The sequence below is a fragment of the Carcharodon carcharias genome, chromosome 21 (assembly GCF_017639515.1).
Source record: "Carcharodon carcharias isolate sCarCar2 chromosome 21, sCarCar2.pri, whole genome shotgun sequence".
NCBI lineage: Eukaryota > Metazoa > Chordata > Chondrichthyes > Lamniformes > Lamnidae > Carcharodon > Carcharodon carcharias.
Genome location: NC_054487.1, coordinates 63158061 through 63181040, shown reverse-complemented (window position 1 = coordinate 63181040; position 22980 = coordinate 63158061). Strand labels below are relative to the sequence as shown.

Genomic DNA, 22980 nt, shown 5'->3' with positions numbered 1-22980 from the left:
TTGATACAAATGAGTACCTTTCTAGGCCATTTCAGAGGGAATTTAAGAGCAACTGTGTGTCACATGTAGGCCAGAAAGGACATAGCTAGTTTTTAATTCCAGATTTAGTAATTGAATTTAAATTTCTGCCATGGTATCCTCAGAGCATTAGCCTAGTCCAGTGACATTACTATTCCCAACCCTGCCCCCCCCCCCCCCCCCCCCCAAACTACTTACTGATGCTTACGTGATGAGATACATTTTTAAGTGTTAGGAAAGAAGTTAACCACTAAGACTCTCTCTCCTAGTTGACAAGTGGGAGTTTCAGCCAGGAAGGAACTATCTCCAATCTTAAGAGGTAATGACGACCGATTTCCTGAATAAAATCAAAACAAACGTCTAACGCGCAAAAGCAACGGAGAGATAAGATCTTACTGCATGCTCAAATACAACACGCCCAAAACAACAGACCATTTCCCCACAAACCGATGACGTAAAGCTGGTATAAGGAACGTGCATTTGTTCCTCTGTATCAATAAGTACAATTCGCCGGCACAATACGACGTACCTTATAACTGAGTGGTTTCATTAAATATCTGAAAGTCGGTTACCTGGAACAGAGTCAGCTTTCGCTTGCAAATGTATTTGCTAATTTTAAATGTAACTAAATAAGAGCGGAGTTAAAAGGTTTGTCTGATGATTTTTTTTAAAATAAAATTAATCTTAACTCGGCGGTTCAGAAAAAAATACTTTAAACTGTGGATTTCAATGTTTAAAGAAGGAACCATACAAATAGTGGCCGGCGCAAGCTGGTAATGTCTATGCTTTCTGTTTTATCTAATTTGAATATGTATAACAAAACTGAAAAGTAATTTAATATGTAATCAATAGCTAATTGAAACCATTCAAATCGTTTTAATTCTGTGTTGATCACATATTAAGATCAAACTACGTTTCATTTTGAAGATTGTTAACAAGTTGCGAAAAGTTACAAGATCTGACACTCAGGAAAATCATTCTGAAAAATCACTCTTGACCCTACGCACAAAGCATTTTGCTCTTGAATGTATTCAATCACTGCTGTGTATTTTTTTTTTGACATTGTATCCTGGTCTTAGTATTTGCAGTCGGCTACAAATCTTGATGCAAATTTACCTGGAGCAAATTGTATAGCCCGAATGTGCCATGGCCGTCGCGGGGAAGATGGAAATCCATGATTTCAAACAATGATAATGTCAATACAAAGTATTTCAAGTTGTATCTGACAAGATCATAGGAAGACGAGGTATTCTTGCTGAAATGGAAAAAAATCTATAATTTCAGCCAGAGAAAATGATAAATTGAGGGTGTGTGAAGACTGCCCACCCCCTCAGAAAGCGAAATGGTGAAGACCCGGAACTAGCTCCCGATCTACCTGAGCCTTGCTCCAGGTCACGAATTGGGGAGTTTGCAGCAAATCAGCTGCGTAGAATGGCCGCTTCTCTTCGCATCCCTCAAAATGAACTGTCCGAAATAGACATTTCCAATGGAAATTGTCCCGAAGGAGAGAATGCCGCCTTCCCGTCAGACGGGATGTCCGGGTTCCAGCACTGGATGCAGATTGCCGATTCCCAGAGAACAGCCCAAGGCCCCTTTCTGCTAAAGGACAGCGCAAACATTCCACCAATTCCGGTGTCATCCTCGATGTTACTGCCAACGCAACACTGGACGAAAGGGACGATCGCGGCGGAAAAAGCGGCGGGATCCCACATTGAAAATCGGGGTAGGGAATACCAGTTTGGAACAGCAAGTATCGCTTGCAAGAGAACTTCTTCCATCGTGGACTGTCTGCTGACCGAACTCTATGACTCCTGCGCCTACAGCAGTAGAAGCATTGACAGTGTGGATAGTTCGACGGAGACCTCCAGCTCCGATGCTTTTCTGGGAAGGAGTAATTCTGGATCGATGTTCCTGCAGGAATTTCAGGAACAGTACACTGCAAAACATCAGATGCAGTATCTGGCGCAAAAAGGTATTTAAAATAAAATCTTTATGACATCTGTGAATACCTTCCTCTAACAAAATGCACCCTTAGCTATTGCTACACTTAGACTACCAATTCCACGCATCAATGCATAGTGGCAATATAAATCCGAAGATTACTGAGCCAATGAAGCTTTCAGTGATATCGAGTTTCCGAAGAGTGGGAATGTAAAACTAGCTAAAATACTAGGAGCTCATTTTCACTTAATTAATTAATCCCAACAAGTTAGTACCTAAGGACAAAATGTTTGGCGTTAAGCAAGTAAGCTGCAAAATATTCAGCAAAATTACAGACGTCAATGAAAACGTGGCAGTTGATAACCAACCGAGCCTTCCAAACCAGTGTCACTGAAACAAAACGGTCAGGAAAAGGCCATGGGGACTTTGAGCTGCTTGTTTGATTTTTGACTGATTAGTGTGTTAATGATGTATGCCAGCTCCTGTATCACCGGAGCTCATTACAGTGGAAAACATGTAAGTGCAAGCGCTTACATTTAACTTTATTGCCCTAGCAAGTAAAGGGGGGGGGGGGGGGGGGGGGGGGGGGGGGGGGGGGGGGGGGGGGGGATGTGGAGGAGACTAAACATAGTCTGCATTATTTAGTCTGTAAAACACCGAATTGTCTAGTTTGACGTGCGGTGACGTACGTTAAACAGCGGTGTGCATAAAGGCGAATAATCGAATCCACCTGTGCCATTAATGTCAGGAAATGAACCAAAATGGTGCAACACTTGAGTGGGCAGCAACGGGCTTACGGGTAATTTCTAAAGCCTGATGGTAAACGTGTCCATTCAGACAAAAAGAACTTCCGTGGACACGATTGAAAGAGAACGCAAAGCACAGCCCTAAAATGTAACACTAATGGGTCTGCATTAGAACTCAACATATTGCGCCTGAAATCTGATTGCCAAAACTGTGTGTAGCTCTTTCCACTACATTACATCAAGTTAGTTCAATAGATAATGGGAATTGAGGTATGACGGACTGAGATCCTGGCTTTGATGGTGAGGTAGTCCATTATTGAGATCAGAACATTTGTCACTAATATTTGAAGGTGTGCTTCAAGGTTTAGCTCCATCTTTTGAACGTTACACACCTGGAATAAGAATTTCAGAATTGAAAACAATTCCTAGCAATAATTTAAGTTGGTAATTTGACTTGATTTGTGCCCCACGAGCTCTCTAATTTCCAAGTGCACATTGGTGTCATCTCTTTATCAGACACTTCAGTGACAAGTACACCAAGGAGGAAACTTCTGCACCAAAAAGAGTAAGTTTAAAAGAATATTTGAAAATGAGAGCCAATTTACTAGATATAACAGTGGAGATAATGAAATAAATTAAAACCTTCTTAGTAATGTTAGTGGAACCCAAGACTCAAGGATATGGAAGCAACTTATTACCAGGTTTCTGTAGTAATTAAAATTATTTTGACATCATGCTTACAAATGTAATTTTCTTTTCTTGATAACAGATGTAGATGAGCTGAAGCGAATTGTAGAAGAGCTAAAATACAGAATTGCTGTGCAATCTGCAAAGCTGGTTCGTCAGTTAAGGAGAAAAGACAATCTTTCACATAAACTACAGAAGAACAGCGATATTGTGACAGCATGTTTGCAAGCAGTTTCACAGAAAAGGCGTAAGTATATTTAAAATATGGAGCACTCAATTTCCTCTTGCAGTATCTTATATAATATTTGCATTTATATGGCACATTATCACTCAAGACCTCGAATACATAACTTTTGTAGTTTATTGGTTTGCTAATTAGGCAATTATAGGCATGGTTTAATACTTGCATGCCTTTTCATATTGCTGCGGGACTTAATGGGATCTTTTCATTACCTCAATAGTATATGCTCTGCATTTATATAATTTATATACAGTCAGGCTAGCAGCTGAAAGAATCAGTTAAAGCATATTCTGTATGTTTAATGTATCATGTTTACCTTTTGATCAGTTAGAATTCTGGGGAAATCTTTACATCAGGTTTCTTTTAAGTATAACCATTACCAAGTAGACTAGTAAATTATGAAATGGTGTTTGGAAAGGAGTGCTAGACTAATGGTAACAGTTATTAACTGGAAAGGAAAAAAAATCAGCTGATTGAAAATGTATCATGATCTGGAAATACTCTAAATGGTTTGACATGGTCTGAGTGGTTTGACAGTTATACCTTTAAACAACAATTTTATGCTTTAATTTCAAACAGTTTTTGAGAGATAGTGAGTTTTGAGTTTTCTATGCATTCTTTAATTACACCTTCATATACTTTCAAAAGGATTTATTTTGAGTATTTCCTTATTAAGGTTTCATTAACATCATAAGAATTTTCCATACCAACCTTTAAACATTATAATTTGTAGATCTAATAATTAGATGGAAAGCATTAAATCTTACTCTCAAACAAGTGTTGAGAATTCTGATAATTTCCTATGGCAGCAGAATTGCTGAAAAGCTCTGTTTTAAAGAATACAATTACCTAGGTGTAAATTGCTGTTTATGCAGATTGAAGTCCTTATTCTTCTTACATTTGTCATTTTAATTGTGGGAATTATTTGCAATGCACAGATTTGCAAAACTGTAAATATTTTAGGTCACCATATAGTGAATGGAAGTAAATGTAGCTACAGAAATATTATAATATGGTAATAACTAGTTTTTGTTTTATTTGAATAATCTCTCTTTTGTTGCTCCCTTCTCCTGATTTTCTTATTTCTCTGAAGATAGTTGCTGAGGTAAGATTCCATTAGTGTTGGGAGCCCTCTGAGTTCTTACCCATTCAATTATTTTTCATACCTGGGTTAAGAGTTTACTGGTGTGTGTCAACTATGGACCTTCACAGCCAAACCCAATCTGATCTCCGTTTACTCATGTGCCAGCAGAAATTACCAGTACACCATACTGGCTGCTTTCTTTCCCTCTAGCCAAAGGATACTTGAGTAAATTGGTGTGCCCTAATTGCCATACAAACTGAGATTAGTTAACTGAACACAGATTAATAATTGAAACTAATTCTTTTCTGTAGGTTTTATTAGCACACCAGATTCTTTGTTTACCCATTAAACCGTTGTAATGTTTTTCTTTTGATAAGTAAGAAAATATTGTTCGCCTTTTGTGTTCAAATTTGTTATTATGATCAGTACTCTATAGAGAATTGGTTAGGAGCATCCTAATTTGAATACATTTATATACTATTTTATGCTGTGACTGATTTGGAAGTCAAATCTCTAACTTAAATGCTGTGGAATAAATAAACTTGTAATTGATTTTCAAATCCACATACACAGTTCTTTGTCTTACAACTTCTCATTTATAGTTCAGTTAGCCATCGTCCTGCAAAGCAGATGTTGTATCAAATACCATTGAATTCAATGCATTATAAACTGATGGTCTGGTACTTAGTAATGTGCATGACACCAAAGCAAGAGATTCAATTTTTAGAACCTAGCTGATATAATGTTAAGTCACACGTTAAACAGATCTCTAATTGAGCATAGCAGGGAGCAGTTCTGAGCAGTTTCAGCGGGAATTCAAATGAGGTCCTGAAAATGCAGTTTAAACATTGGTAGTTTAAAACAGTTATATAAAGCTGAGACATATAATGAATGAATATTAAAATTTAATTATAAACAAAAAATTGACCTCTTTACTCTATTTTCATGATTATACTTAGTATTAGTAATAGTGATTCAGAATAATGCAAAATGGACATCCCATGCTTTTAGTTTGGGACATATTTTAAATATATTAAACCTTTCCTAAGTTAATATTTTAATTATCTGTTTTATTAACATGCAGCATGACTGAGGTAAGGTAAATATGATAAACTTTGTATTTTATTGACTTTGATGGCATGTTAGTTTGAATCATTATTTTTACTTTGAGATCATCAGTTAATTGGTCTCTCAGTCTTGGCAATTAACAGGTTTCTAATCGATTTTCTTTTGCATGTATTAATATGCTTGCTCATTTATAAATTTTATGCATCACTGCACTGAATGCTGAAGAAGTACTCTTTTCAGCTACACTAAATATAAGTTTTAAACAATATAAGTATTTATTTCATGGCTTAATTTTGCATTTCATTGTACAATTACTGTCAATGAACTCTCCTGTAAAACTTGCTTGAATTCTTTTTATTTTTCAATATTTCCTTCTCATGTCTTATGTAATGGACTTGAGGCCTTTCATATTATATCCTTTTTTCCTTCTGTAACATTAAATACAAACTCTGCCATTTGCTCATTCTACAATTACTTTTTATATTAGGAAAAATACAAGCAGAGGCCTATTTGGAGACCTTTTCTAAGCCTTGTATGATCAGCCTATTTCTGTGGCTAATTATAACACATGCCGTAAATGGGTGCTTCAATTCAAAATGTTAAGATTCCTTACAATGAATATTGTAATAATCATGATTTAGAGATACAAGAAGATTGTTTATTGAAAATACCCCTTCATTTAGGGCAAATGCACATTTGTATAATATATCATTAGAAGTATTGTTTAACGAAGCAGTAGTCTTCATAATAAAACTTTTCACTGATTTCAGTAACGGCTTCAGTACTAAAAAGATGCTCAATGTTGCATACAATTAAATGGTAAGAAGTCAATTGACATCAGAGAGCACCTGCTTTAAATGCTCGTCAGTAGCCACTAGACTGGAATAGGTGCAACAATATTTAGGATATTTCAGTGTCACCATCAAATTCCAATGACCATAAACTAAACTTTGCAAACCTCTGACTGGACAGTGGGAATATCTGATTTGCATTTTCTAACATTAGATTACATAAATTCTTCAACCTTGAGTTAGCTTGAACAGATTAAATATTTCTGATGTCCAAAGAAACACTCAAAATTGTTTTAGCAGAAACTACTTTTATTTCCTCTAGAATATCCCCATCAAGGAATTACAAAAGAGAGGACTTGGAATAGAATTGCTACTTCCATCAGGGGGCCATCTAGTGTTCAATTAACAATATGCGAGTCTCGTAGATACCAGTGTTATGGCAGGCAGATGGTAAATGCCAAGCTGCCCAAATCCCAGAGGGAAACTTGAAGCAGCTGCCACAACTATTTGCATTTTGTATTTATTTTGAGATGTGGGCTTTGAATTCAGTAAAAAGAAGGCCACCAAGTCTTATAGGTTTCTTACAAAACTAAATTAAACCTTTATTAATAGAAGAAATGATTTTGAGCACATACATAGATCTACAAATTACTACTGCGATAACTTCTAAATCCCCTAATTAACCTAAACCCCAGTTACACCTCCGTTAAGGCAACAGTAAGACAGATTTTAAAAGACCCAAGCAAAGTAACACACAATACCTGGAGCAGTTGATTGCAAAGTGAATTTTTCTTAGCTTCAGTTCCTTGTAGACAGCAGCTTGAGGCTTAGATGCTGGAGACTTTTCACACTTGTGTTAGATCTTAGAACGCCTGCCCTTAACACACAACCTTCTCTCCTTAATGCTTATTTTCCCCTTTGAATGTAAATTCCCATTGGTTCACTATTTCTTTGGACTTTTGCCTCTCTGATAATAACAATCCATCAAAGTATCAATTTTACCAGTAATATTTGGGAAAAATAAACACACTGGGCAGAATTTTGCTGTCGGCAAGCAGGGGGCGGGGCCCGCTCACCAACGCATGAAATGATGCGGGATGAACCCCCAACGTCATCCCGGCCCATTTAAATTTTCAGGCAGGCTGGGGTGCAGCAAAATCAGCTGCGGGCCTGCCGGCCTGTCAATGGCCAATTGAGGCCATTGGCAGGATCAATTATACAATTAAAGGACCTGCCCATCCAACCTTAAGGTTGGCGGGCAGGCCAGGAGCCCCAGCGGGCAATAGAAAAAACATGAAACCTCATCCACCAGCGGGATGAGGTTTCATGCAGGGTTTTAAAATGTTTAATAAACTTATTATGTAAATTATGAACATGTCCCATCTCATGTGACATTGTCACGTGAGGGGGACATGTTAGGGATTTTTTTTCTATTTTTCATATTTTTTAAAGTGTAAGTAATCTCCCTGAGGCAGGGAGATGTGAGCTCCTTCGTGCGCATGCGCTAAAGAGCGCACTCTCGCATTTGGGGAATCCCCTTCCGTCGGGCATCATGCTGGGCAGGCCTTAATTGGCCCACCCACGTAAAAGGAGCATATAATTAATTAAATCGGAAAAATATTAGGAAAAATATTCCAATGCAAGCATTAAGCCAAATATTTTTTGGGAAAAAGATAACTGCATTTATATAGATTGTGTTAATGTCATCGAAAAATCATGAATTTTGCACGGAGGGGGCCAATTTGACTTTGTGTGATAGTGTAAAACAGATGATTGCAAATTGACAGCCTGTTTTAGAACTCCTGATTTTTACTTCCTTTCCTTTAATGGAAACTAAAATCAAGAAAGGTGTTTAATGGGTGGTCAAGCTGATAATTGTGCAAGGTAAACTATCATCCAAAGTAAAATTACTCCAACTGACTTTTGGAGTGCAGTGACTATCATGGACATAAACATGGATGTCATTCTTTCCTAGCAAGTTAAGACACCAGATGAACTCTTCACCTCCTAATGGAAATGCTATGGGACCTTTAACTACCCACTGTAAAACACATGTTGGAAGACTTAGGAAGATTGCAGGGAGAGGGGATTCTAAAGTAATACCAAATAAGGAAAGGTTAGATGGTGACAAGAAGGGACCCAGTAACAGTTCACTTAAGGTTAGAAACACTTGCAGTAATACCAGTGAGACTTAAATGTTACAAATGAAGATTGCCTCAAAAAAAGAGGTGATTCTTTAATTATTTATGATGAAATCAGGCACTATCCAGTCTGCCCAGTTAAGCTAACGCCATTATATCTTGAGACTAGTTTGTGTGTTTTTGGAGATGTTTAACTTGAAATTTGAAATCCTGGAAGGAAAACTTTCCATCAAAAATGCACACCCACTGATTTTTAAGTGTAGGTTTTCCAAAAAAAGGCACATACCAACTTGTTTAAGTATATTATTGTTTTTCATTCCAGTTATTAAAACATACAGAACAAAATTTTTCCAGGTATTTTTATTTTTGTTTTGGATTTCCAGCATCTGCAGTTTTTTGCTTTTATCTTAATTATTAAAACATACAGCATGCTTTGCACTCCTTATAGAAATGTCTTAGATTTATAGCAACTTTGGAATGTAACAGGTCAGATTTCGAATGGTATATTCAAAATTTGCTTAAATATAGTAAGGGTTTCAGCTCACTATATCACTATGTCATTAATGTTCAAGCCTGCAAAGTTGTAAACGTTAATAATAATCATATTTTAAAAATAATTTTCAGAAGAGTACTGGTTCAGGCACCTTTAATGTTGTCACATGAACCACTTAATGATTTAGTACTGGTTCAAAGATAGCCAAGCCAATTTTAAAAGCAAATATAGGAATAAGGTGTGCAGCAGCTTTATGTATTTGTTCTGAAATAAGAGGTTGGCCTGTTTGCACAGTGAGCCATTAAGCTTGGGCATATCATTTTGGGAAGTGAAGGGGAAGGAGGAAGAAAGGGAATGGACAAACACTATGCTTCTTTATAGGGACGGAGGGCAAAACTAGTTGAGTCTACGTCCTGGCAGCCGTGTGAAGCCTCAGAAAAAGTAGAATGCAAATAGTTTAACTGCCTTTTAAATCAGGAAATTGTGTTTATGTTAGAGTTAGACCTAAAACAAATTACATTTGCTGCCTTTGTGATTTAGGAGACTCCTGATTAAAATCTTTGGGTTTTTATTCTGGTTACCACAGTAACTAGTTGGTCTGGCTTATATTCATATTGTCTTAGGGAAGCAGCTAATTAGAAAAACAGTTGTCTTTTGTAGTTTTTTTTGGCTTTATGGATAGAATATTCATCCAAATGCAGAAGCCATCCAGAGAAGTAAAACAGATTGTCAATTCTTGTCCCTGAAAGAAAAAAAATTCCTAAAGGAGCATTGAAGTTCAAATAAACCAGATTATGTCTTTTGAAAAAAGTATGGGCTAGACATACACACATTGATTTTAATTCCCAATCATAGGGACATTGGAGCTGATGTTCAATTTTTTCAGTCATTCATGTGAGATAAGGCCAGCATTAACTGCTCATCCCTATTTGCCCTTGAGCAGGTGGTGGAGAGACAGCTTGTTGAATACAACTGTGTAACTTGCTAGAGCAGTTATGAGTCAACCATATTGCTGTGGTCTGGAATCACATGTCAGCCAGACCAGGTAAGGATGCCAGATTTCCTTCCCTAATAGGACATTAGTGAACTAGATAGGTTTTTGCAACAATCCAATAGTTTCATGTCACTATTACTGAAATAAGCTTTTTATTCCAGATTTTATTCAATTGATTTAATTTGAATTCCTCAGTTGTGGGATTTGAACTTGTGTTTCCAGTTCATTAGTTCAGGCCTGTGGTCCAATAACATAACCACTCTGCTACCATGCTGTGTTTCATCTTGAAGTGTAAATCAGTTCTAATTTGCTTTGCATTCCTTTAAGACTCATCAGAATCTCAAGGGAAAATAGCAGTTCTCTGATAGGAGTGACAGATTGGGTATAAGCCAATTTAAGGGGATGATAATAGTGAAAAGAGTGTGTCACAATTGGGGGAATAAAGGGGGAAGAAACATTTATAAATAAATAAAAACAAAAATGCCAGAAATACTCAGCAAGTCTGCTGCATCTATGAAGAGAGAAACAGTTAATGTTTCAGGTATGTGACCCTTCACCAGAACCTCAGTTAGCAGTGTTTAATAAGAGAGTCGTTTCCCTTAAGTCACTTCACAACACCATCCCATAGGCTAGCACTGCAACATGCCAGCTAGAAGGTATCGTCTCTATTGTCCCTTTGCTGCATGGTAGCCACAGCAGATGGCACAGCTCAGCATCAACCTCTCTACATTGACACAGTCACTGAGTACAGGTATTCCCACAGTCAGTTCCATGTAGGTTGCTCAGGTCTTGCAGAAACAGTTGGAGCCACTTTGGCAGGTACAGCAAAGAAAGCAATGCTGGCTCTAGATTATTTTACATTCCTTCTTCAATCCAGCACCATGTGTTGCAAACATCTAGTTCATGGTCCATGTTAATATTTTAGAGGTAACTTTTAGTTCTGGGAAGATTAAAATTGGAAAGGTAAGGTAAATAAAATGCTGAGTTTTGGGGATTGCCAAAACGCCTCAAGAAATGGGAGATCAAAAGGTGACCCATGTTTGTTTAATAAAATCAGAATTGAAGAGAGAGAGCTATAAAGCAACAGGTGAGCTTACTTAGCTAAAGAGTTGGAGACAAGATGTTTGCAATGCATGCAGTAATAGCATTCCAGGGAGACGTTTTTGTTTTTGGAGGCAGAGCTAAATTAGATTAAAAGTGTTCCATGAATGTTGAAAGGTTGTAAAACCCATTTACTTCATCAGATTGAGGAAGAAATTGTAAATGAGGGGTAATTAACCTAAAGTTCAGTTTGAGGACATCCCAGAGCAGGCTACGTTGTTAAGATGGGTGGAGCCTAGGGAGGTTCTCCGGTTTTAAGTTATCTGAGTGTTGCTGGGAGAGGTGGTTGCAATTTGGACCTCCTGTGGCTTGCACCTCACTAAGAAAGGATAGCCAAAGTAAATGACATCTGCAGTGTAAAAAAAACTAACTTCGTCACCAACTATGTGAAATATGAGTGAGGCAGGAGCAGTTTAGATCGTCCCACTCCCCAGCCCTGAAAATTTTTTACCTTCAGGTATTTATCCAAAATCTATGATTGAGTCTACATCTTTTACCCTTTCAGGCATTGCATTGCAGATCGTAACCATTTGCTGCATTTAAAAAAACTATTTTCTCATGTTACCTTTTTGTCAATCACCTTCAATCTGTGTCTAACTCAGCAGGCCTGACAGCATCTGCAGAGAGGAACACAGTTAACATTTCGACTCTTCTGATGAAGAGTCATACGGACTCGAAATGTTAACTGTGTTCCACTCCGCAGATGCTGTCAGACCTGCTGAGTTTTTCCAGCTATTTTTGTTTTTGTTTCAGATTTCCAGCATCCACAGTATTTTGCTTTTACTTCAACCTGTGTCTTCTGGTTCTTCTAGTCAATAGGAATAATTTCTACTCTGTAGCTAGTCTGTCCAGACCCCTCAATTTTGAACAACTTAAATAAATCTCCTCTCAATCTTCTCTACAGGAAACAACCCCAGCTTCTCCAACCTATCTATCTAACAAACTCCTCATCCCTGGAACTATTCTCACAATACTTTTCTGCACCCTCTCTAAAGTGTCCCCATCTCTTAACCCTTTCTAAATCCCTCCTAAAGTGCAGTGTCCAGAATTGAACTCAACATTTCATTTGAGGCCAAACCTGTGTTTTATAAGTTTCATCATAACTTCTTTGATTTTGTACTTTGCTTTTGTTGCCCCCACTAAATATTGTCACAAGAAAATTAACATTGAGGGCCTCAAAGTATCCACCAAGGCGGCCCTTCTCAGTCAGCATCTCACTGTCAACCTCTCAATTTCCAGCCACCAGGAGCTACAATGTGCCTACAGTGCCTGGTCAACCTGAAATCCACCATATTAAGCACCTGTGAAGAGGTCCTTGGCCTCTATAGCAGGAAACATGGTGACTGGGCTTGACTAAAATGACTGAGAGAGATATGGAACTTAATCGAGGGTAAGCTTTTGCAGGCTGGAAACTTCACCATGCTCAAGAGAAAAGCAGCAGTCCTACAGGCAGCTAAAGGCAGCATAAAACCTGTGGCATAAAGAACAAATGGTGAGTAGAAAGAGCACAGGAGATCCAACAACTCGTAGATGCCAACAACATGAGTGGTTTCTTCAGCACTGTCAGGATGATCCAAGCACTCATGAGCCCAATCTGCTGAGAGGCAAGCATGGAGGGGAGCTTATCAAAGACAATGAAGCAGTCGGTGCTTGCTGGAGAGAACATTTTGCAGAACTCCTCCACTGAGAATATGTCTTTGTCTTGAATATCCTCAGCTTCATTCCTGAACGCCTTGTCCTGCTCAGTCTTGGTGTTACCCCAGTCTAGAGTGAAGTTGAAAAAGCTATTTGACAGCTGAAGAACAACAAGGTCTCTGGAGCAGATGGAATCCCTACCAAAATTTTGAAACCTGGTGAAAATCTACTACTGGCATGGCTGCGTACCTCACATCCCTCATCCGAGAAGAGGAGTGCATGCCGGGGATCTCAGAAGTTGTGATCATGACTGTATTCAAGAAGGGAGGCAAGTCTCTCTGCCCATTCCATGATGACATGCGAGCTGTGATCCTCAGCAAATGGAACCACCACAGACCCTATCTCCATGAAGATTGGGTCAACATGGCTGTGTCATTGCAGCAACTCTCTTCTCCATTTTTTCTTGCTGCAATACTGCACCTCACCTTCAACAAATCACCCACAGATGTGCAGATAATCTACAGAACAGAAGGGAAACTGTTCAATCTAAAACCAAAATCACTCCAATCTCAGTCATGTAGCTTCAGTATGTGTGTATGTGCTCCAGGTCTTAGAAAGTGAGCTCCAGGTCTTTGTCAACTCCTTCTCTGAATCATATGAGAAAATGAGCCTTTTGCTAAACACCTGGAAAACTAAGATCCTCTTCCAACCAGCATCCACAGCAAAACACCTGCTCCCATCGATTAAGATCAATGGTGAAATCCTGGAAAATATAGATAATTTTCTGTAACTTGGGAACCTCCTCTCAATGAAGGCTGACATAGACAATAACATTTATCATAACCTCCAATGTGTCAGCTCAGCCTTCGGCCAATTGAGAAAAAGTGTATTTGAGGACCAGGATCTCAAACTTGAGACTAAGGTCATAGTTTACTGGCAGCACTAATCCCTGCACTCCCATATGCTTTGGAGACTTCAACAACTTACAACTGCAAAGCACTGGAGATGTACCACCAGCAGTGCCTTCACAAGATCCCAAAGAAAGGTAACAGCAGTGTCCTCTCCCAAGCCAACATGCTAATCACTCAAAACCAGCTCCACTGGACAGGATATGTCATTTGTATGCCTGACACCAGATTCCTGAAGCAGCTGTTCTGCTTGGAGCTCAGTTGCAGCAGACTTCCAGGAGACAGTGGAAACGCTTTAAGGATGTCCTCAAAGTATCCCTGAAGAAACCAAACATCCCTGTTGACTCATGAGAGTCCCTGACTTGTGACTGACCAAAATGGAGAAGGTTCATTTGGGAGGCAACCAACACTGAAGACTTCATCAGGAGCATGCAGAGGCGAAGTTGAACATCAAAGAGTGCAAAAAACCTCCAAACACTCCATCTGCCTAAGAAGGAGGAAATACCTGGGATTTTGGATGTCCAAACAAAAAAATATAACGTTACTGGTCTCTACTGAAATCATAATAATACTTTCAAATTTAGTGTTATGGGCAAATATTGAAATTGTGCCCTGTACAACCAAACCTAAGTCATTAATATAGATCAAGAAATGCACAGGTCTTAATACTGACCCCTGAGGAACACCACTTCATAGCTTCTTCCAGTCCAAAAAATCAACCTTTACCATGACTCTGATTCCTGTCACTCAGCCAACTTTGTATCTATGCCATCACTGTCCCTTTTATTCCATTGGCTTCAACTTTGCTGACAAGCCTGTTATGCGGCCCTTTATCAAATGCCTTTTGGAAGTCAATATAAACCAAATCACCTGCATTACCCTCATTACCCTTCTCTATTGGCTCATCAGAAAACACAATCAAGTTGATTAAACATGACTTGCCTTTGGCAAATCAATGCTGACACTCCTGAATTAATCTACACTTTCCAAGTGATTTATTTTTGTCCTGGAATATAATTTTACAAAGTTTTCCCACCACCAAGGTTAAACTTGTACTTGTACTTGCTAGGTTTTTCCATACAACTTATTTTGAACAAGTCTGTAAGATTTGCAATTCTCCAGCCTTCTGGAACCACCCTCTATCTAGGAAGGATTGTGGCCAGTACCTCTGCAATTTCCACCTTTACTTCCATCAACATTTATGGTTGCACCCGACTCAGCCCCGCTGATTTATCAAGCTTAAGTACAGCTAGTCTTTCTAGTATCTTCGCTTTATTAATTTTTAGCCCATCCAGTATCTCAACTGCCTCCTCTTGTGCTATGACTTTGGTTGCATCTTCTTCCTTGGTACCTCATGCCTCAGCCATGCCCTTTGCTTCCATGCACAGGTCCCCTTTTTGGCCCCTAATTATTCCCACCCATCCTCTTATAACCCTTTTAATATTTATATGTCTACAGAAGACTTTTGGATTTCCTTTCTGTTAGCTAAGAGGTGATGGTGGCATAGTGGTAATGTCACTGGAGTGGTAATCCAGAGGCCTAGGCTAATGTTCAAGGGTTCAAATCTCAATAAGGAGGTTGGTGGAATTTAAATTTAATTAATCATCTGGAATTGAAAAACTAGTTTCAGTAATGGTGACCATGAATCCATTGTCTATTAACATAAAATCATCTGGTTCATTAATGTCCTCTAATATTTATACGCCTATAAAAGACTTGGATGGATTTCCTTGATGTTAGTTAAGGGGAGATGGTGTTCTTTAGGGAAGGAAATCTGCCACCTTGACCTGGTCTGGCCTACATGTGACTCCAGAGCCACAACAATATGGTTGCTCTTAACTGCCCTCTGAAATGGTATGGCACTCAGTTCAAGGCCATTTAGGGATGGGCAACAAATGCTTTGCCAGTGCCGCCCACATGCCCTGAAAGAATAAGAGTCTCTTCTCAGACTCTGCATTTGCCCCTCCAATTTCCTTTCTTATTTCACCTCTGAGGTTTTTATGTCCAGCTTGCTTGTCCCTACAACCCCACCACCCCCCTCCACTTCTCTCCCCCCAACCAAACCACACCCCCCCCCCCCACCACCTTAAACTAGCTTATATTTCACCCCTCTCCTTGGAATCACCCAGTTCTGTTGAAGGGTCATGAGGACTCGAAACGTCAACTCTTTTCTTCTCCTGCTGCCGGACCTGCTGAGTTTTTCCAGGTAATGGATGATATCCACTTGGACTTCCAGAAGGCTTTTGACAAGGTGCCATACAGGATGCTGCTTAGTAGGATAAGAGCCCGTGGTGTTAGCGGCAAGGTACTAGCTTGGATAGAAGATTGGCTGTCTGGCAGAAGGCAGAGAGTGGGAAAAAGGGGGTCAATCTCAGGATGGCTGCCGGTGACTAGTGGAGTTCTGCAGGGGTCAGTGTTGGGACCACAACTTTTCACTTTATACATTAATGATCTAGATGAAGGAACTGAGGGCACCCTGGCTAAGTTTGCAGATGATACAAAGATAGGTGGAGGGACAGATAGTATTGAGGAGGTGGGGAGGCTGCAGAAGGATTTGGGCAGGTTAGGAGAATGGGCAAAGAAGTGGCAGAGGGAATACAATGTGGGGAAGTGTGAGGTCATGCACTTTGGTGGGAAGAATAGAGGCATAGACTATTTTCTAAATGGGGAGAGAATTCAGAAATCTGGAGTGCAAAGGGACTTGGGAGTCCTAGTCCAGGATTCTCTTAAGATTAACTTGCAGGTTCAGTTGGTAGGTAGGAAGGCAAATGCAATGTTGGTATTTATTTCAAGAGGACCAGAATATAAAAGCAGGGATGTGCTACTGAGGCTTTTTAAGGCTCTGGTCAGACCACATTTAGAATATTGTGAGCAATTTTGGGCCCCGTATCTCAGGAAGGATGTTCTGGCCCTGGAGAGGGTCCAGAGGTTCACGAAAACAATCCCAGGAATGAAAAGCTTAACATATGAGGAACGTTTGAGGACTCTGGGTCTATACTCGATGGAGTTTAGAAGGATGAGGGGGGGATCTGATTGAAACTTACAGAATACTGAAAGGCCTGGATAGAGTTGACATGGGGAAGATGTTTCCATTAGTAGGAGAGACTAGGACCCGAGGGCACAGCCTCAGAGTAAAGGGAAGACCTTTTAGAACAGAGATGAGGAGAAACTTCTTTAGCCGGAGAGTGGTGAATCTATGGAATTCATTGTCACAGAAGGCTGTGGAGGCCAGGTCATTGAGTGTATTTAAAATCGAGATAGATAGGTTCTTGATTGGTATGGGGATCAAAGGTTATGGGGAGAAGGTGGGAGAATGGGGTTGAGAAACTTATCAGCCAAGATTGAATGGTGGAGCAGTCTCGATGGGCCGAATGGCCTAATTTCTGCTCCTATGTCTTATGGTCTTATGTCTTAAACTACTCCAGCTCTGACCCTGAAGCCAACGCTGAGTGGACTGGACCATATCCTAATGGATTTGCTGACTGTTGCAATCCAATTTTCTGGTAGAAGTGGGATGGCGAGGAGATGGAAATAAGACTATTGAGTGTGAAGTCTTTTTGAAGTCTTGTGCACACTTCATATGATATTCTGCAAAATTCTGTTGCTATCATAAAGCAGAACTTGGGAGGTTTCCAGCTCAGTTGCAGAACTTGAGATGATTTCGCAGTTGTCCATTTACGGCTGTGATGTACAGTTTTGCAGTTAGATTCTAATTGCTCGCCTCTTTTCAAAGTGGCGCCAGAGCAGTTATTTAAAGTAAAATGTGCCTTTATCAGTGTTTTTAGAGACCAGGTGATCAGACTTGAGATTCTACAAGAACTGTTTGTTCAGGAAACTCAGTTCGGGCTGTATGTACATCGTGACTGATTTCCACAAAATGATCGAAGGGAGGATGAATACTGTGATATCCGGCTCTGCGGAGAAATCATGATGCAGCTGCCTTCTCGTTTCTTGGAGCAGTACTTAACTTCTAAAGTGCGGTTTGTTCCTTATGGACCTTGTATGGGTGTTTCTAACAAATATTCCCAAAGGAGCTTACGTGTTTTTAACACTGTCTAGCTCAGACACTGGTGATATGATCAAACTGCTGGAGACCTTTCTGCAATTTGGTCCCTCTTTTTTGGAGATCAGTCTATTTTAATTTCACTGGCGTATTTTGCTCTGTTCCTGCACTACATTCGCCGACACAGCTATCAGCCAGGAAGGTGCGGTTGGGCTTGTCGGTCATGATACCCATGGGTTGATGCTGTGTTGAAGGTGGGCGGTTACAGTGACTGCAGTAAAAGGGCTCTTGTTAGTGCTGCTGCACTGCAGCTACCTCTGGATAAGGGCGAACCTTACAGGGGTAAATTCAGAACATTTTTCGTCGAAACGTTTGATTGATGTGTAGACGCACAGCCCTATATATGTATTGAACAACCAACAAAAAAAACCCCAAAATGATCATTTGATGGGATTCGGCGTCTACCCGAACAACCTGCACAAATCTAAGGAATAAGATTTCGAGGTTGTTGGTTTGAACCAGGATCCGGAATGAAAAAGGGTAAACACTCCCTGTCTTCAGGCAAACGCGTTGGCAAGTGTCTGAAAAGGCAAAACACGACGGGCATGACCAACATCATCAGCAATGTTCTTAAGAAGAGGAGCTGCATTGCCAGGACTGCCCCGCGGCTACTCTGCACGCTCGAACCAGGTGAAGCCTGTAGAGAAAATATACAGTCAGCCTAGGGCTTTTCAAGGGGGCACCTGTGAATGGGATTTATGATATGTAGTGAAGTCCAACCGGCACGGGTTAATTGAGCCATGGTTATGATATCGAAACTGCCTAGCCTGCATACAATAGCAACATCTATTTTTTTAAAATCAGCCTTTAAAGTTGGCATAAGGTGTAGTTAGCAGATTTACAGACCCCGGGTTTAGATCAAAAGATTTGCTTTTGAGATGGGGAATTGCAGTAGGTGGCTTTGTGTTTCTACATGAACAATGTAAACGCAGGGAGTGGGAGTGAGAGTGTGTATGTGTGTGTGTGTACGCGTGAGTGTGTGTGTGTGTTTAAGCCGATTAGGCTTCAGTAGTGAGGTCTTTGCTGAGTCTCAGCCGCCTAAGGGAAGCACCCGCAGCCATGGTGGGGAATGGAGCAGGGAGAATCGAGATGACATGGAAGCAGGAATGGCGGGGGAGGACGGTGTGTGTGCACCGTTCTGATGTTGGCCGGGAGGGCAGGTAGCTGGTGCAAAAGGCAGGTTCTGGCGTCAGACACGCACCATCAGCAACACAACGCCGCCCGCGATTAAAATAGAAACTAACCGCCCCCCCGCCCCCCACCCCACCATCACCCCCCACCCGCAGCTTCCAGTAACAGTATGAGCCAGGCAGCTCTGGAGAATATGGTTGTGGAAATCACAATTCGCCCTCCTTGGCCCTGCCGTCATGGCGAGCAGCCGACGCAAACATCAGCCTCGCTGAAACACCGCCGATTCAGTGCTCGTCTCCACAATATTCAGCACCGGTGATTTGTGAACAGCGCAAAGGGTGAGGGCCTGGGTTTTGGGTAAAGGCACCTTCCGGGTCCCAGCCTTTTGAGTCTTAAAGCGCAGACGAGCTGAAGACAGTTTCCCCTTGTATCAAGTCACCTCCTCAATCCCGCGATGGTGCACAAGCCGTGTCTTTTGTTCCTCTGCCAAATGGCGTGCCGCATTGTGAGAATACCTACTAAATACTATTACCTGACATTAACTGGTAGTTTTTTTAATAATGCATCGTTACAGCAGGGTAAACGGTCCCATAGTTTAACTAACAAGCTATCGTGAAACACATTTGTTTAATTTGCCCATGCTAGAGTTGTAAATTTAATCTTTTTTCATATTAATATTGTCCTTTGTCCCTTTTCAGGAGTTGATACAAAGCTGAAATTTACAATCCAACCATCTCTGAACAAGCATGGGTTTCAGCAGGTAGGGGACTGAACACTTGTCAAATTCTTGTTAAGGTTGCTGGGGACCGGTCATCTCAATCTTAGGACTTTGCTGCACAGGGCCCTCAGTGAATCATTCTAGGCCTAATTATCTTCAATTCCTCCATCGAAACATCAGGAGTCTTCAGATCTATTGAGTATTGTTCAGATGATGCAGCAGTTCATGCTGTTATACAACAAGTCCTAAGGCAACTATCAGGCTGAATGAATAAGTGGCAAGTACCATTCACACCACACAAATGCTAGGCAAGGACCATTCCCAACAGAGAAACTTCCTTTATATTCAATCACATTCACCAGAAACTCAACTGGAGCAGCCCTGTTATTGGGAATGGCTACTAGAGTAAGTCGCAGCCTGGGCAGTCATTGCCTGACTCCCTGACAGATGTGCTGCAGCATGTCACTACAGTTTCTTTGGCAGCATCTTCCAAACTTGTGAGCTCCACACCTAAAAGGGCAAGGGCAGCAGGCACCTGGGAACAACATCATCTCCGAGATCCTCTCCAAGTCCCATACCATGCTAATCTGGACATATATCACCATTTCTTCATTATTGCTAAGTTAAAATCCTGAAACTCCATAACCAACAGAATTCTCCACGTGTGCTTCAGTGTTTCAAGCCGAAGACATACCCGCACCTGCTCAAAGGCAATTAATGAATGCCAGTGATAGTCTTTTCCAGAGAATGAAAAATGTTTTATATTTAAAATATATGTATTTTCAATTGTTTGATGTCATATTGGATTACTTAACTCTTTCAGACTACACTTCTGCTGCAGCTATTGTTTTGAGATCAATATTTTCCAGTTATATTGCAGAGTGGCTCCAAACCAGCCTGAACCAGATGACAATGCCATTTGTCTTCAGCTTGATTTTTAAATATCATCTGTATTTTACCTTCAGTAGCACCTTTGCCTCTGAGTCACAAGGTTCTGGGTTCAAGTTCCAGTCCAGGACCTGAACACAAAATGAAACAAGTGCCATCTTTCAGATGAGACATTAAACTGCTGTCTCAGGTAAAAGATCCCAGAGTACTTTTTCAAAGAAGAGCAGAGAGTTATCCCTCGTGTTCTGACCAATATTTATTCCCTGATCAACATCACACAAATAAATTATATGGTCATTATTGCATTGTTGTTTGTGGGATCTTGCTGTTCCCAAATTGGCTGCTGTGTCCTCTATATTACAATAGTGACTGCACATCAGAAGTATTTCATTGGCTGTAAACCACTTTGAGTTGTCAGGTTAGTCACGAGAGGCACCATAGAATTGCAAGTATTTTTTCCATTTTCTGGAGAATACAAAACCATTCTTACAGCTGAATAGTGAACAATTAAGACTTAACCAGAATAATTAATGGCTTAGCTCCATATACTCATAGCAAATTCCTAACCATAGTTTGATTTTAATATAAATCATCCAACACCTTTTCTGCATTCATGAAATATTCAATTGGAATGGCTTGAAATAAATTTTAGTCTTATTTTTCCATTGTCAAAATCATTTGAAAAATTATTTCAAGCTCTAATAGGAAAGACATAGCATATAGTTGGTTAAATTCACAGAGTTGATATTGATCTCTCCAACAGAGCAAATTGGAGTAGAAAATCATAAGATAAATGATTAAGTCAATGAACTGGATTAAACACTTCCCAACTAGCTGGATTGAAGATGCTGTGTACCTGCTAACCCTGCCCCCACCCCAATTTTACCAGCAGCAGCAATGGCACTGGGCAGCCTAACTGCCAATGGGCCATTTGAGACCTTTAAGTGACCGCCTGGATTTAACCAGCGGCAAGAAAGGCCCACACCAAATAGCCTGCCCACCTGCCTGCAGACCTCCCTGCATGGGCTGGCGGAGGGCAGATGGATCTATCCTAAACGGGGGCCCTGGTCTCATTGGAGGGCCCGCAAGGGGTAACACCCCCCCAGGTTCCCTTCCCCCAAGGCCTCTCGATCCCCAGCCCCCTTGCTGCCCCTTCAAACATTTAAAAAGTCGCAATCCAAGTTAAGCCTTGAATGCAGTACCAGCAGTGGCCATTACTCCCAGTGGCACTCAGCAGCTCTTTGAGGTGGGACTTCCTGTCGCTGAGGAGCAGAAGTCCTGCCTGCAGTCTATTAACGGCCAATCTTCTCCTGGGCATGCTCTTCCCCTGGCCACCTCCCTAACTCTTTAGCCTGCAGTGGTTGCGGTAGAGGAGGGAGGGTGTGGCAGGGACCATGGCATGCCATAAAATCTGGGCCAACCTGTGCAGATTGGGGTACTATAAATTCTACAACTTTTAAATTCCAGATGGTTATCAAAAGAGCAGAACACAATTTCTCCTCCTTGCCTCTTGAGAAAGGCACCAAACAAATATGACTTATATGGAAATGCTGCTATTTTTCGTGTTACTTCAGTTTTCCAGTTGACAATTAACCTTCTTCAATAAAATGTTGTCTAATGGTTTATTAGGTAAAAATGTCACCTTGTGTGCTACTGAGCCAAGAAAGCAGGAAAGCTACAAGTTCAGTAATCCATTTTGAGTTTTCTAATCATCTCCCAGGGCCAGCAGTGGGAGAGCTGCAGTAGCCATCACTGTCCATGGACCAAAAATCAGCCAGAGTCTGTGGACAGCCCAATAATCTCCAGACAGAAAAGTGAACATTCACTAGGACCAGATTGTGCCTAGCTATGATGCTCACATGGTCAAATAGCTTGTGAGCACCCATTGGCTAGATTCACATCTGAAAAAGGACAACTTCAACAAAATGTTTTAGGGCTACGGGCATGCATGATATTATACACAAGAATAAATGGCTACCTTCTAAAGCACAGGTGGAAAAATTAGTAAAATACTTTAATTTTACCTCACAAGGAAATTAGTGCAAATTGCTGTCTAATAATTACTGTAAATTATGATATAAAACTCCCCTGAAAATATTTTGCAGAATTAATTCATAGGTATCCTTTGTTTTTAGTGGTATGATGCTCTGAAAGCTGTTGCTAGGTTACCAACGGGAATTCCAAAGGATTGGAGGAAAAGGGTAAGTGCTTGTCAATTGTAGAGGCTGTTTCTATGTGCTCTTTATGTCTGTCTTTGTTAATAACACATTATTTATACATGATATTCTCTTTCAAAGCTACATATTACAAAATAATTTACATAAACTGTTTA

The 22980-nt window shown here is 40.4% G+C and overlaps 1 protein-coding gene across 4 annotated transcripts in view; it reads left to right on the top strand.

Moving 5' to 3' along the window:
• Positions 1–465: 465 nt before the first annotated feature.
• tbc1d30 (TBC1 domain family, member 30) overlaps positions 466–22980 on the top strand; it is a 90453-nt gene continuing 67938 nt past the window's right edge. For 2 of the 4 annotated variants that reach the window (XM_041215580.1, XM_041215579.1), the window contains exons 1-5: positions 466–666; positions 1098–1990; positions 3475–3639; positions 19741–19802; positions 22784–22849. In XM_041215580.1, coding sequence (XP_041071514.1) covers positions 1450–1990; positions 3475–3639; positions 19741–19802; positions 22784–22849 — 834 coding nt within the window. In that variant the 5' untranslated portion in view covers positions 466–666; positions 1098–1449. Of the gene's footprint in view, positions 667–1097; positions 1991–3474; positions 3640–17650; positions 18542–19740; positions 19803–22783; positions 22850–22980 lie in introns of those variants that run through there. The other 2 variants (XM_041215582.1, XM_041215581.1) reach the window with 2 other exon arrangements.